This window comes from Strix aluco, chromosome 8 (assembly GCF_031877795.1).
Source record: "Strix aluco isolate bStrAlu1 chromosome 8, bStrAlu1.hap1, whole genome shotgun sequence".
NCBI lineage: Eukaryota > Metazoa > Chordata > Aves > Strigiformes > Strigidae > Strix > Strix aluco.
The window spans coordinates 286,811-303,795 of record NC_133938.1 but is presented as its reverse complement, the minus strand read 5'-3'; the positions used below and the strand labels follow the sequence as shown (position 1 = coordinate 303,795).

The window sequence follows — 16,985 nt, the reverse complement described above, 5'->3', positions numbered from 1 at the left end:
CCCAAGTCTGCTCTTCCCATGTCCAGGGCCAAAGTTCTGCTGGCAGTTTCCTTTCTGTCAACAACTCTTTGAAACTCCACAACTTCACAGTCGCTGTGACCAAGAACAGCTACCAATCACCATTTGGTGCACAAGTCCCTCTCTGTTTACACACAGCAAATCTAGGAGGCACCTCTCCTAGTCGGCTCCCTTAGTACCTGCACCAAGAAGTTATCTCCAACGTGTTTTGGGAATTTCATGGACCTGCTTGTGTCTGCTGTATGATGTTCCCAGCTGACATCTGGGAAGTTAAAACCACCCATAAGGACAAGAGCTGATCTAGGGATATCTCTTAATTCCTTGTAGAATAATCCATCAGTGAATGATAGAATCATAGAACTTTGCTACTGAAGGTCCTAACAGCTACATGATACAGACAACTGCACGCCAGAACTTGAGCCTGCATACTTCCATATTTACTCTACTAGCATAGAGTCAGCCATAGAGACTGTATTCATAATGCTGGAATATTTTTACTTTTTTTTTTTAATAGTTTTTACTAAAAAATCTCAAAACATGAAGGATTTTTACACAGATCAGGTGCGGCCATTTGAATCAGGTGCATACCGTTAACCTCCAAGATAGGTGGCAGATCCATCTCAGAAAAATGCTACTGTTACCAGAGATCTCCTGGATTACCAATGTGCAAAACAGTTTATCTCCAATTCTTCTCAACCCATGTGCTTACATGCATTGTGACATAGACAAGAAAGGCAGGAGAGGCTGTGAACTAGCTTGTGTGTCTGTCAGCCCTTACTCTAGGTCAATTCCAACATCACTTTAGATTGTTCGGTGAGTCCACTGAGGTTTCCTAACACTGATGTTTATACTTTGACATTATATCAAGTGCTAAGATGTTCTAACACTGTCAGAGAGAAAGTATTAATTCCACTTTGATACTTGCATGGATGCGAGTTCCCAGCTTGACTGGCAAATGCAGCTGTTGTGGGCAGTTGCCAGCATCAACAGAAGTCATTCTTTGGGGAGAAAAGAAACACTTCTCCAAATTGCTCCTTTACTGTGTCGTCCTTTCTTACTATATTTTCCTTACACGTTTGAGTGAGATAGAGCATAAATAAACAACATTCATAGGTTTTCTCATATATCTTTTTCCAGCAGTGGTTACAGTGCACATAACAGGGAAAAGTCTTGGAAAAGAGCTCTTGGAAGCTGGGGGGTTTATTTCCTTGTGCTTGCAATGCCACATTTCCAGGGGTACTATACAACTTCATTTATAGTTTATGGTTCAGACTTCTATTGGGTTTGTTTATTTGTTTACTACCCCCAGTTACAGATTCAATTGCTTTGGGGTTGGTTTTGTTAAGAAACCTTCATTGATTTCTCTTCCTGTTTTGTTTTTCAGTATCCCAAACCACTCACTACCTACCAATTTTTTTATTCCCTTAGTTGAAAGGGAAGCCCTTTGGTACAAAAGAATCAGAAAAAAAAAGCTGGCAGTTTCCAGTAGCTGAGCTCTTTTTATTATTTTCTCTACAACTGCAAAATAAGCTTCAAGAGAGCTGCTGAGATGGATGTTGTCCCTCAGACTGGAGGACTGGAGTCCCAAAATGGTGGCCAGACTCAAGCCTGTGGCAAGAGGCTGTACTAGTGTTACGTTCTTCTTGCCACAACACCCAGTCATTTGTGAAGAGTCATCAGCATAAATTAGCAAGGGTCTATTCAGCATGAACTACACCAACAGAAATACAATGTAGGCATATATTATGTTACTTGCTTTCTAAATGAAATTCTGTATTCATGGCTGTAATAGTTCTGTTACTAGTGTTTTGTCTAGGTGTAGTACAGACCTGGACAGATGCCAGAAAAATGCTAACAAGGAAATATATATGTATGCACATATTCTGTACATATTTTCCTAAATACATATATATGTATGTATCTAAGCATTTTATTATATCACAAATTCCACTCAAACCTTTACATTACTTATGGGGTAAATATTACAAGAGTTCAAGAGTATTGGTCACAGGCACATAGCACTTATTATCATTTTCCTGTTTATAGCAGTTGTCTAGATGCTAGCACAGATATTGCATTGTACTGAAACCAACAAAAAGGGTTATTCACAGATAAATCTCATTGCCTTTTGTCAGACAGAGCAAAGCAACAGCATAGGAACTATTTACCATTCTGCTGGGGGAAAAAAAAAATCTAAAAATAAATACTGTATTTTGCTACACTGTTAGTCAGCTGTTTTTTAGCAACCTGATCACGTCCAAGAAATTCTAACTCTTGTAGAAAAATATAAGTGATTAAAAAAACAATTAGTTTTACTGTAACATCCAGTACAGATAATCTTAAATAATAAGTAACAGAGCTATTATTCAGCATATTCATTTATTTCAAACTACACTGATTATGAAGGATACTAATTCAGCTACCAGATTCCATGGCACATCAGCCTGTACAAGTACAGCTGCTCTGCATGCAATTGGCCCAGCAGGAACCTGTTAACCTGAAAAAGACACTTACTTTCTTCTATGTATTATCAGCGGTGCAGAAGAGATAATTAAGCAGTCCTGGCCCACCCATGTGTTAGAGCTCCTCTTTCTAGCAACACATGCTCCTCAAGCAGAAACAGGTTCCCACCCTTATCACATCAGAAGCACACACTAAACCATGTATGTTAACAGATTATCTCCTGGTTTAAGAAACAGGTACAAGCATGGGACTTCCTGCTGGAGAAGTAACCCACCTACATCTTTAGGGAGAGGATCTCTTTAGGCCAAACTTCCTCATCTTGGCAGCAGTCTGAGGCCAATCAAAGGCACGGTTTCAGGTTTTAGTACAATAAAAGAGCTTTGACTTCAAAGTGGCTGCTCAACAGAGTACACTCAAGGAGCGTGGTCACTTGCTGCAGCTCTCTTCAGCACAATCTAGCAGGGAAAAGATGATTTCACTTATGTGGATTGAGGCTGGAAATGCGCAAATATTGCTGTGTGGCCTTTCCTTTGAAGGAACAGTCAGAAGCATCCCATCCCTGGCTGTAAAAATTCCCCATAATTTGTATGGGCATGCGGACAGCACTGAATTTCTACATCAGCAATAGGTTGTGTGGGATTATCCCACAAACTAGAGAGATTTCCTCCTGGCTACTTTTACTTATGGGTGCCTATAGCAGTCCAGATGCTGTGAAATGCCACAGCAGATTATTGTGATATGAAAACAAACCCACAAACCTGATGTTTCATATGGATTGCAGCTCTATTATTCAGAATGGTGGGTATAAAGGTATTCTATCTATATCTGGAGAGAGGTGAATTCCAGAGACTGGTATTCCAGGATCATAAAAGCTTGGTACCAACAAATTCAGACTGAGCAATATGGAGGAAAAAGGAAAAAAAAAGAAAGAAAAAACACAACAACATTATCACAAAATTTAAGTTGCACAGGTCTTCTGTCCAAAATTATACTCAGTTACTCTTGGGATTTGTTGCCTAAGAAAACTTAGATCTCTAAGACATCTATATAACTCTAATAGCTGCCAGGCATTTATTTCCTGTCATTCTAGCAAAAGTAAAACACTGGTTTACAATAAACCTGTTTTTTCCCAGTAATTACTTATTAGGCTTGTCACTGCTTTCCCAGTTTATGTCCTGTGTATCACACCACCTGAATGAGATCCCATTAGTTCATCTAGGTCAGCACAGTCCAATGACTACTATGAGCCAGATCTCCCACCTTGCCTATTTTCTCTATCCAAGAGGAAAGAGGAAATGAATTTTTAAGCAATTAATATTGACCCAAGGCGAAATACTGTCTACTGTGTCTGAACTTGACCAGGAGCTGCTACAAACACTGCAAAGGGTGACAGGAATAGAGGCATCCCACACAAACACTGCTTTTTATTGGGGCTTCCAGCTCTCAAACTTGCTGAGACTTGACCACCTCCCAAATAAGTGAACATAGAAAAGAAAGTTGGAAGGAACTTTCAAAGGTTATTCTGTTTGTCTTCACGGATTTTTTTGATACTTCTTCCCTGCTTCCTCAACCTATGATTGAAACACCTTCTTCAAAGGAATCAGTACAAGTTCAGCAGAAGACTACGTATGAAAACCTAACTGTCCAGGCTTCTATATATGTTGTACAATGCACAGCCATTATGCTTTGCTTAGCCTTCACTGTAACAAAACAAGGTTGTTAACAAATTTGGGGATGTGTTTGTCTTCATCATATTAAACAAAGCAGAGTCATATTTCATCCAACACACCTTGCTCCTAACCTCACAGAAAAGCTCTTATGTGTATGTGCTTTAATAGTTCTAAGTCAGCTTAATTTACGTTATCCTGCTAGATGTTTCTGTACTACTGTATTAGGCTAATAGTCATTAATGAGACACTGTCTCCTTGACATAATACCCAGCTGCTAGGGAAAATTATGTACTCACACTAGCAGATTTTGTAAATCTGACTGCCTCCAAGCCAGGTACTAGCAACAGGAAAAAATAAATGGTAAACACAGTTAAGCAACTGTGAATGTTGTGTGCTTTTGCATTTCAGGCGCTAATGCAGAGCAATTTTTTTCACATCCAAGTGAAGATCAGTTACTGAATTTACTAAATCACCTCCAGGTTTGTTTTCATTCGGTTTAACTGTAACAGCAATTTTTCTTCTGACCCAGTGATTATGGCTAATTTGTTTCATTTTTGCTTATTACGGTATGACACGACCATGTTTTTACAGATAATAGTTTGTGTAGAATGAGATATTTGTGACTAACACAAGGATGCAGTGTAGAGGAATACAGGCCTGGTATGACAGAAGAGACCTTGAAAAGTAGAAACACAGGATTGGAGGATGATATAGTGTAGGATGAACCTTCCATCGCTGCTCCACATCCTAAAGTTGGTGGGGCGGGGGGTGAGTTACTGTAACCCACGGAAGGATGAACCTTCCATCTCTAGGAAAAAGGAAAAGGGGATAGAAACTAAGAAGCATTAATGTAACAATTTAAACTCTATTTAACTGTAACTATTCCTGAGACTTTTTTCTGCATAGAGTTACTCTTTTTCTGTAATAACTAGATTTGAACTAATAAAAATCACTGGATTAGACTATTAGGATTTTAATTATTCTAACAATAGAATTCTTGGCTTCATATATAAGGTGTGTTTCCTCTTTGCCCACAAAAAGGGTTTTCAGATTAGCACATTCTCTTATTACAGACCAACTGTAGTATAAGACACCAAACTTTTCTTTATTTCCTGTCTCTTCCCGCACCTCTAATGAGCCAAATAATTATGAAAACTGTCTCACCTTCACTAGTGTTCATTCTGAGAAACACTGACAAATTTGCTACAACAAGAGTTGAGCTGACACTCTAGCCCAGGAATTTTAAGCATGAAAATAGTTATGTTGATACTGTATTTTACTAGTTCAATGACAGATTATAAAAAACAATATGCAAAAGAGAAGCTACAAGAACTAAACAACACTCTAAATGCATCTACCACTTTGGATGGGCACCTTTAAGAATTTCTCCTAAATGCCAACCCGTCCGATGCTGGTAAGAACTAACTCCGTGGGTCTGTAAATACCCATCTTCCTTCCCAAGTACAGAAGTGCACTCTTCCAGCCCAAACCCATGAGAAGTTCTAGATGGCAGACAGCAGACGACAGTCCAGCGATGGCAAGGGACCTAAGCACGTCCTGGAATACACTTCAAAGCCTTGGCTTCCAAGAAAGTTCTGATTAACTAGGCCTGAAATGTACTACTAGGACCAGAGATACAGTTTGTGGCATAATGACTACATTCAGCATGCAAAAATGTTTAGGCCTTTCTTTCTCTCATCTCTTGCAATACTGTTTTTAAAGCAGCAAGACACCCTAATGATATAAAGTATTTAAAAAAGGAAAAGAACGAAAAACCCAGACCCCAACCTAAGCAACAGTCTAAAGCCTAACACTGGTTCTTTTTCCACGAAAGGCTAGAACAGCTGAGCTATGGCTTGGGGGGATGAGAGTGAGGAAGGGTTTCTAAATACAAGATAGACAAAACCTTGAGTGTTTTGGGACTGAATTCAGTAAGCCATCCTGAACTAAAAAGGGAAGAAAGAATTAAAAAGATGAAACTTTTAATTTGTCAGGACTGCCCACTGAAACACAAACATATCAGTTATTTATGCAGCTGTAGCTGGACAAATTGAAGGTAGTGTGTATTTCTCTGCTTTCTGATTGAAGGAGCCTCCTCTCTTGTCTTCAAGACTTCCACTAGGCTTCTAAAAATCTGTAAACAGGTATACCACTTGTATGTGCATGAGGGAAAAATAGGCAGGGCTATATTTTGCTTTTATTTTACATTTAAGACTGTACCTGATTTTGAAAGAGAGAAAATAGAGAGATGGAACACCTGAAGATATTTAACTGCCAGCACACCAGAACATAAACATGTCAAACAGGTATGCCAAGTCTCACTTTCACACAACCATTAGTGTCTCTGCATTTGCTATAAAGAGGTTTCTTTAATTTCTTTTAATCAACTTGTAAGAACAACCGCTTTGTGGCAAATGCACAAAATGTCGATTAATTCAAAAAGGATCAGCTTTTAGTGTTTGACAGTCATATTGAGAAGACAAAATGATGTGGAGACAGACTACAGAGTGTCAAGGAACAGCGAGAGCAGGACTGCTTCCTGAGGGAAGGCAAGCCTGGACCCCGGGCCGCCTGAAACACAGGCTGTGCAGTGAGCTCACCCTGCAGCACCAGAGGCAGGCACGCGAAGCTGTGACACCAACAGGTCCTACTGACAGTTCAGTGACCGCCAGGCCAGACAGGGTAACAGGCCAGGGCCCACCCAGCACAGAAAGAAGATGAGGGACAGACACCCCCAGGACACAGCTCAGGCAGGAACCGCCGGCACCAGCCTGAGCTCCAAGGGAACCCTTGGTCAGGGGACACGGGTGGAAGCTCCAGGTGAGACTGGTCAGGCCAACGACCTATTCGTGCTCTCGGCACCCTGATGCAGAGAAATATCAATGGATTCCTAAACAGGAGGATTCACTAACTCTGACAAAACTACTAAGTTATGGTAAGTGTACTAATTCTAACTGCAACAGTTATGCTTTATGTTTCTGTGCAATGTCTCCTTTTTCAGAGCACATAGCCCAGGGAAATAAGAACACTAAAGGCTTTAAAAATCCCATACATGTATGTAAAGCCTCGTTTTGATAACGCAGGGAGTTCCTCTAAAAACAGGGGGTTTGAGCTTTATCTCCTCCTGCATGACAACTCCATTACACACCCACACTTTCCTGGAGCTCATATCAGAAACTGCTCCAATCCACCTGACAGAGGACTGTGCAATGGTTAGAGTTGATTTCATTACATCACTGTTAAATTGTATGGTGGCAGAGAGAATTTTCCTTCTTCAACTACATATTAATAGCCTGTTTGTCAAAAGACATAAAAAAGTTTATTTAGTCATAAAGAAGCCTAGTTTATTAAACTATTTCTTTCTGGGTAATGTCAGTGACAGTCATACCGCTCAGTGACAGTCATACCGCTCAGCAGTAAATAATCAACTGATTAGTGTATAACCATGCATAACAGTTAAGTTAATCTCCTTACTTAAAGATGTTCTGATTGCATCATCCTTGTTCATGGCTGAGCAATACCTTACTCCCAAGAATGGCTCAGCTTAAGTCAATAAGCTGAAAGAAGGACAAGACTCGGGCTCTAAAGGATGATAAATCAGAGCCTGGATGGTTTCACATACTCTAGAATCTTAATTGGACTGGAAAGTGTAGTAATTAATTTGGCTCAAGAAATACAAAGAAGTACTAGACCACTAGATGAGCACTTTGTATTGACTAAACCCTGGTGGTTTTATTGCCCATTCACTTTACTGACCTAACCGTTTCTGGTATGCAGTACTTCGCATGTTTTAAGAAGATAGATTGAATTCAACTCAGCTACTTATATTAATAAAGTAAGCACTTGTATCAAAGGAGATGTCTGTAAATTTAACTGAGTTATTGTTCGCATCTCATCAATGATCTGTTGAAGACCTCTTGCAAAAACTTAGAATAGGCCTAGCTTTATAAATCCAAGTTCATCTCATAAAATTCTCCATGATAATCCAAATGAGGAAAAGATGTTTAAACTGTTTCCGAGATCAGCACAATGTAGGAATCCCACAAAGGTATCACTATCACCAAAGTACAGATGCTTCTGAAATACCATAACTGCACAAAAAACTTAAGAACATCCAGTCATCTTTGTAATCAGGGTTTTACCATAATACACAATAAATCACACTGCTGTTCAGAAAGCCTCTAGTCTATTGGGTAAATACATTTTTTTAAAATACCCATTAATAGAGATAGTCACCACAGTCCAATAAAAATAGTAAATGTCTTTACCACTGTCTAGATACATATTTATATCATACCCTATTGCAGTCAATAATGTGCATTTAAAGTCTTCAAAGTATGGATTATGAAAATATGTATTTAAATGGTCCTGAAATGCATATTTACATGATTGACTGTAATTTATCTAGAAAGCTATCACAAACCTTTCTGTTCACTCTCACACAGTTCTATAGGGATCTTCATTTTTTCCTCTAATATTATAATTTAATATGCATAAGAAAAAGTCAGGATTATCAGTCCTGTGCTTCCTAAAGTTTTGGGGTGCAACTTCCTATTGACTTCTTTAGAGAGAAATTTGAGTTAAAACCTTGTCATGACAAAAAGGTAAAATGAAACAAATCCGTACTGCAATTCTAATTCTTTCTTGATACCACACTGAATGTTCAGTGAATTATGATATATACTTTATGTCTTATCTATTCCAAGAAAACAAACTCATTATAAGAACATTCAACATGATCATGAACTTCCTGACTACAAGTAATAAATATGTCATACAGCTCAGAGTACGCAGACGCATCTCCACATTAGACACCTGATTTAGAGCCCAATTCTGCTCTGGGAAGAAACGTTCCTCATACTTTGAGATATTAGAAAGCTAGCTCACATACACAAAGCGTGATGGTCTTGTATGTGTCCCCTGCTGCATTAATTTTATGTTTATGAAGTCACGAGAGAAACAGCAGCCACATAAATGCCCTAAAATTGCTCTGTCACTTCCACCCCAATGTACAACCCCAACTCTCTCAGCCTGTCCTCACAGGGGGGGTGCTCCAGCCCCCCAAGCATCTTCATGGCCTCCTCTGGCCCCGCTCGAGCAGGTCCGTGTCCTTCTGCTGTTGGTGCCCCCAGAGCTGGACCCAGCACTGCAGGGGGGTCTCACCAGAGTGGAGCAGAGGGGGAGAATCCCCCCTCGCCCTGCTGCCCACACTGCTCTGGGTGCAGCCCAGCACACGGGTGGCTTTCTGGGCTGCCAGCGCACGTTGCTGGCTCCCAGTCAGTTTTCCACCCCCCAACCCCCCCAAGTCCTTCTCCTTGGGGCTGCTCTCCATCCTCTCCTCGCCCAGCCCACCTAAAACATGCACTGCAAATCCTAGGTGAAGTGGACCAAATTTATGTCAGAGGAAGAAAGGTTTAAACCATCTGAATCTGAGTTCCACCTACTTCCAATGCTTCTGAGTATATTCAAATGTGAATAAAGTGTTAAGTCAAGTTTCAGCTTTAATATGAATGTACTCCACAGGTATGAAATCTGAACCTCAGAAGGTGAAATTAATTACATAACATGATACACAAGGATTTACCAGCAGGAGCTAAGGAGGCTTTATCTGCAGCAGTGTCACAGCCAAGAGCTTCCACATCACATGACACTGCTACGGCTAAATAGCTTATTTTCCTTAGATCGAGGATGCCCTTCCTGCATGGTACATGTATGTGACTGCATGAAATCAAGAAAGAGAAATGCAGGCCAAGCTACAAGAAATAACAGATCTTGATAGAAAGTTTCATAGCTCATCAAAAGCTCTTCCAAGGTAAACAGAAGTACCTCCTCCACTTGGGAAAATAATTTTTTTTTAGTAAAATATTACCAGAAAAAAATTTTTTTTTAGTAAAAAACCTGACATTATCACTTCACAGCAGTAACTAGGAATCCTAATTATACTCAAGCTTTGGTTGCACCCACTACTGGCAAAAGAAATCATAGGAAAGTAGTTCTTCCTAGAGAGGATCTAAATATGCAGATACAAAAAAGTAAGCCAAGTAATTTGAGTCGAAAGTAATACAATTTGACACTTCATATACTTTCTCTCAATAATGTTTCTTAAAATAGTGATAAAAGCTTTCTTTAAAGACAAAGTCATCACCCATCTGGAGCTCAGTGATTTGTAAGCTAACAACTGAACTACAGTTCACTGCTATATGCAATTGCTTATGGTACAATCACTGCTAAGAGCCCGATTCTGCAATGAAGTCAAAGAGAATTTTACCATTGATTTCAACAGTCACATGACAGCTCTTAATATTGCAGTTCCATGAAAGAAGATACTACTTTGGTTAAAAAATAAAGATCCCACAACCTCAAAAAACAGCTGTAATGAGAAAAGGAAATAATGAGTATTTTGCCTCCTCAGGTTCAGTGGAAACCTTCCTGTTGGGAAAGAACTTTGGTTTTTGTCATTTGGAAGTTCCCTGCTAGAGAGAGAGGCCCTCATAAAGTCAATGTCATTGTTCTTGACAAAACCTTCGTATTTAACCCATTTTAAGAAAAAACTTGATGCAATTCCTGGAGCCAGCTTACAGTTATCCCAACGAAGATTGAACTTAAGGAATCACTAAGAAGTTTGTTTACGAAGATGAATTTATGATCCTTCTCACACATGCACGCAGACAGACAACACAGCTAAAACTGAGAGAGCTGAAGAGGAACAGGCTTCAAAATGCCTACAGGCTTATCAAAACCTTTCAGAGCCATATTCACATGAGCAGCCAACCATTCTGTCCCATACCTTGGGCTCCCAGCAGTCAGTCTAACTGATAATAACCAGTCATCTCATAGCATACTAGATACCTCCAAGAGAAATCTGAGGTAGTTACAGAACTGTTCACGGACCCTAACGTCAGCTGTCAACCATGGGCTTGACTCATCTCTTCTAAAGAACTGGATTGATGCCACAAGTTAAAAGACCAAAACTTCTGAGAAGAATTTGCCTTTGTCATTTATAAATGCTGGAACTCTGAGGAATCCTTGAGATTCCAAGGAGAGAATTTTAGGATGCCTGTATCTCTGAAAAATATACCTGTGGGCTAATAAATAACCAGTTACTGGCAGAGACAAAGTCAAGAGAGTAACTATTACAACAGCAACCTAATTTAAAAGGAAAACCACGTTGTGCATTCTGAATTTGGAAATGCTGCACTTTCCTTTTCTAAGTCTTTAACATTATGTGATCTAACAGGGAAACCAAATCTGAATTCAAACCTTGTTTCCCCATACAAGACTAATTACTCAAGATTTCTGCAAATGGGGTAACACAATACACGCTACCACTAACGAAATCCACATAAGCAAATGAGATAAAAGGAAGTAAACACACTGATGACATGAAACAGTTAAAACAGAATTCTAGTCAGAATAATTCTTCAGAACTACAAGTTGATTACAGATACATTGCTCTCCTCCCTCAGGTTGCATAACTAAAGGATCAGCCCTTCTTACCTGAGTAACATGCTTTGAAAAATGAAGAAATTAACGTATTATGACAATACAACACTCTGTACTTCCTGTCATGACTTTCTTACCAGAGCATTCTTGCTTACAAATGGCAAGTGAGGAAGATATCTAGCACTTATTGGACTCTATTAAGAAGGTATTTCGCCTTTCTGAACACCATATTCCTGCTCTTCCATCAGAAGAATACTTCCATGCCTGTCTTTCTACCATCAGTGCTGAATATCCATGGTCCTAGGCCTACTCCCTCTGCAGTAACCTGGAAAACCATTTGAATTCCGTAAGAGTAGGAACAGGTTCTCTCAGAAGTTCAGGCTCACCTATTCAGATTTCACCTTTGAAACACTCTAATTCCTTTCTGGCTTGTTTTCCCCTCCCTAAAGGCTTTTTTTACATTTTCCTTTTGGGAGGAAGCCAAGCTGTGAATTTTCTTTTAGCCAGACCACGGTTCAGACCATAGAGCTGAATTATAAAATAGAGTTTTTCGAGCTGTGAACATGTCACACAGCACGCCCCGATGCCAAGGCTTCGCCCATGTGTACAACCCAGCCAATGTCAGCAGCCTTCGGGACTCTCAGAAAAGAGCCCCTGTTTCTAAGGGGGTTTGCTCATTCTGCAGATTTGTTTTGCCATGGAAATCTCGCGCACGTTGGAAGAGGAAATCGCTTTTGCAGCGACACCTTCAAACGGGCTAAAGAAGCTTCGCAAGCCCCGTGTCCTCTGTCGCAACCACATCAGCTTCCCAGGAGCAATTAGCGCGGAGCTGGAGCGCGGGATGCGGCGCTGCCCCGGTGACCTTCCCCGACGCGCCGCCCGGCGGGATCCGCCCAGGGCCGGGGGCTGGCCCGGCCGGGCACCCCGGCGGCGCCCGCGGAGCCCCCAGACCCTGCGCCCAAAGCCGCCAGTGCCCCGCCAGTACCCCGCCAGTGCGGCCGGCTCGGCGGGCTCCCGGCCCCGGTACCGCCCGCCGCCACAGCCCCGGGGAAGCAGCCGCCAGCCCCGCGGCCCTGCCCGCCCAGCAGCGCGGACAAAGCGGCCACCGCACACCTGCTCGCGCGGAGGCGGTTCCCGCCCCGGCCCCCCCCGCAGCACGGCCCAGGCGCGCCCCGGCGGGCTCCCCCTCACCGGGGGGCCCTGTCCCCGCCACCCGCCGCGGGGCAAACTCCCGCCCCGCCGTGCGAATGGGCCGGGGGGAGGCCCCGGCGCCCGCCGCGCTCTCACCGTAGAGAGGCGCGGAGGCTTCTCCCTTCCTCGCCATCGTCTCCCGGGGCCCTCCGCGCCGGCACCGCCGGGGGCCCGGCGCCTGCGCCCGCCGCTCAGCGCGCCCTTTGTTGCCGTGAAGGCATGAGAGGAGGCGGCGGCGGCCGGGCAGCTCTGGGCACCCTCCGCTCCGCGCCGCCCCGAACACCGCCCGCGCCCCGCGCTGACCCGCCCGTCCCGTCCCGACGGCTCCGCGGCCGACGCCTGCGCCGAGCCCGCGGGGGCGGTGCCCGAGCGGGGCGGGGGGGCCGCGGGCAGCGGGGCCGGCGCAGGGGCGGTAGGACGGGCCCCCCCCTCCCCGCCGGACGCGCCTCGGTAACTTCGCCCGGGCCCGGCTCCCGGCGGCAACTTTGGCAGCGGGTGCTGCACCGCGGGGGGGGGGTCCGCGGCGGCGGGGGGCGGGGGTGGTCTCCGTCCTCGCCCCGCCGCCAGGCGCTGCCTGAGGGGAGCGCGGGTCCCTCCCCCGCGGATCGGCTCCGGCGGGGGCGGCCGTGCCGCTGCCGGGGTGCGAAGGCTTCTCTCCCCCCGCCCCGCCGTGCCCCTGCCCCGAGCCAGGAAGCTCTGCCGCTGGCGGGAAGCGGGCCCGGAGCCGCCGCCCCCGGCGGAGCTGTCCGGCCGCCCGTGCTGAGCCCCCGGCCTCGCGGCGGGGGGGGGGGGGGGGGGGGGGAGGTATGCTCATGGTCCGGTCCTGACACATACAGATCGCGGGTCATAAACTTCCCTTTAGCTGCTCCCCACCTCTCTCCGCTCCATCTGGAGGGGCAATGGCCGCTTGAAGATAAGTAGTCCGAGTGCTGAGATTCTTTTTCAGTCGTGACAGCCCAGATCATCACTACAGCAAAAGGACACTACACTCAGATGTCACATTGCTATTTATCTATTAGTCTGTTGTTAGGGAAACGTCACTAACTCCAACACACATAACATTTCATATTGAAAAAATTTTGAAATAACCTTAAGTAATTGAGAGAAGTGTACTTGTAGGCCATCGCTTATGTTTTTACACATGAGCAATCTGAGGAAAAGGTACTTTTCAAGGATTGCAAATAAAGACACCCTTTCAAAAATTGGCTTAAGACCCTCAAAAGCACATGCTTATTTTATTTATGAGTAAATTAATACACAGAAGTCATAAAAGTTGTTACCGTGCTTGCATTGAAATGTAAACCAACCATATATGCTTCAGAGGCAGTGAGGGAATGTGCCTCCACAGCTCTAGCTGCCTTGGCTAGTTGCAAGAAAACTAAATTGGGTGTATGTAGCACCTTATCCATTCTCCCAGAGGCCTCAGTTCAGGCCAATTGCTCTAATTACTGAATTTCACAGATACCGTTTTGTCTGCTAAGAGTGGAAGTACTGGGGAAGTTATTTCCCCATCTGCATTTGTGAGGATTTATTTGTCTTTTTCACTTTTACAATGAGTAGCTGCTTCCTCCAGTTACCCCATTTCCTCAGAATACTACCTAAGTAGAGGTTTATGCATTCTGTACACCACTGGTGGTCTGCCAAGTTCATGAGAGTTCTTTCTTAAACCCAGTCCACTTATCTTCTTAAGCCACTTACCTGGTCTAGCTACTCAAGATGCCTGTCTGTCTGCCAGGAAATGGTTCCCAAGAGTAAACATCTGATGTGGAAAAGGGATGACATACTTTGCTATCTACGAAGAAATCCTTATTTCATCTCAGTGTTGATGACTAGGAGAACAATTCGGCCAATCTCACCTACAGAAGGAAGAGCTTCTTGTGTCAGAGATCGAGTCAAATGTGAGAAAATCTGCCTAGGGCAGCTTTGTAAGAAGCAAGGTGGTGGGTTAATGTCTTCTGGCTCATCCTGATAAGGTAGCAGGGCACGGCAGGATCTGCCAGTCAGAGCTGAAGCAGGATTCTCAGAGAAGCTTCGGTACTGTTTGACAGCTCGGTGCTGCTCTGTTCCCTTTGTGCAGGGGGGGTCTATCTATACACAGCCTACTTCCAAGAACAAGCACTGGAACCTCAACAAACTACACAATAACAAACATAGGTAATGGAGTTTGTACAGCAAGTCCTACAAATAAATATATAAAGTATATTATATATGTATCATATATTATACATAGCATATACAATATACAGCTTACACAATAGATCACATATATCGTGTGTATATGTATTATTGTGGATATATAATAGTATACATACTACATAATATAGTATTTATGTATTGTATTTAAAATGTTATATTTAACATATATGCTACATATAACATATAGCATATGCTATACTATATAAGCTATATATAACAGAACATATATATACACTGGGCTATGGCTAACCACCAGAAACAAGCTTTTACTTACACAGCACTTCCAAGTTCTGGCAAAAAAAACCCTTCACATGCACTTCAGCAAAGTTTTTTCTGTCTTTTCATTAGTGGTTACAGACCAATAGAAAATTAGGATTTTTTTTTTTTTTAAAGAATAATATATAAAATTAATAAGTTAGTGTAGAATCCTCCAGGAGAAGTAACTTTTGACTTGGTTCTGACTATCAGAACCAAGGAACAACTTAAAAATATATTCAAATAAGAGGAAACTTGCTGAAAATAATTTAAAAGCTAGAATAGCACTAAACCCTACATGAATTAAGAGGTTTTCAGGTAGATAGAAGGCTATGTAAGGACACCAATTTGAGATATAGCAGGTCATCCTTGTATATTTGTGTTTCTCAGAAGGGCCTGAGAAATGGCAAAAGGAAGCCAGCATGTCTAGGCAGAATGAAAAGGGCAGTTGCTACAAACAAGGAGGAATCTTTTGATAAGTTAAAGTTGTGTTCAAATGAGTAAGTTATAAAGGATCACAAAATTTGGCAGGTTAAGTGTGAAAGCACAAGGCAGGCCAAAAAAGAGTTTCAGCATTAATTTGCAAAAAGTGTGGACGCTAACACTACTCCTTATTTTAAAGGCCAAGAGCAGGAAGAGACTATGCAGGGCCAATACAATCTTTTCCTTAAGCCTCCTACGCATATATAGAAGGTGATAAGCATTTTGGAAATTTTTGAAAATACTTCTGATGAAAATCCAGAACACTGCAGATTGATAAACCTCACCTCTGCACGTTGCAAATAGCAGAAACTACAATAATGCAGACAGAATATATGATATATTGGGAAGTACGATTTTTGTAAAGAGGAGTCAGGGCTCACAGAACTACTGGAGACCTCCTAAGGAGTTAGCAGGCATTAAGATGAGGGAATACAGCTGATCTTCAAGTTATTTGGGTTTCTGAAAACATTCCACAAGGTTCCTCATCAAAAAGTCTTACATAAATTAAGCCACCATAGAGGGAAAAGGAAAAGTCTTTTTATGGCTTACAGGGTGTTGGGAACGGCCATGGCCTCTCGCAGCTCCGGCCCGGAACCGCTCCCACCCCACTGCTGGAGCCCAGGCTGCTGCCGGGCGACACAGGGTCTCTGCCCGGGTGGAGGGATGTGGCTGCCACCGTCCATCTTCAGGTTCCTCCTGCAGCGGAGCCGAGCATGTGTCCTGCAGACGTGCACCCGGACACGCTGGATGCCGCCTCAGCCAGCCACAGGCCCTGCCACAGGCGAGGCGCTGCCTCCACCCCCCTGCGCACAGCACCCACATTTAACGTGGCACAGGCGGCCATGTCCCCTCCTCCTCCCGGGCTGGCAGAGGCAAAAGCTCACTAGTGCAGGCACACACGAGACCCTCAGGACACACAAGCACATGCCCATTCGCAGCCCCTCTCCCTGCCCAGTCCCCTGCCCGCATCCCAGCCCTCTCACCATTCAGGGGCCATTGACTTGCTGGCTGGTCCAGCCTGATGGTGCACCCGCGCTCATTCCACGGGCGTTCTGCACTGCCGGGTCACCCCAGGTGACAGCATGGGCCCCTGCCTGCCTGACACCTCTGCAAGGACACGGTGTCTCCTACTCACCCACGAGTCCAGCTTGAAGTTTGTCAGCGAACAGGACATGCACACCTACTTTGGGGAAGATACTGGCGCTCACCACCCTCATCAGTCAGCATCAGGCACACGAGCTATGGCCTGTGGTCCTGCTCCAGCTG

General features: G+C 43.7%; 1 protein-coding gene across 1 annotated transcript in view; it reads right to left on the bottom strand.

Moving 5' to 3' along the window:
* SLC44A5 (solute carrier family 44 member 5) overlaps nt 1-13,104 on the bottom strand; it is an 89,311-nt gene extending 76,207 nt beyond the window's left edge. Inside the window, exon 1 of the mRNA XM_074831722.1 lies at nt 12,882-13,104. Within this exon, the coding sequence (XP_074687823.1) occupies nt 12,882-12,918 (37 nt within the window). The 5' untranslated portion in view covers nt 12,919-13,104. The remainder of the gene's footprint in view (nt 1-12,881) is intronic.
* Between the last annotated feature and the right edge of the window lie 3,881 nt (nt 13,105-16,985).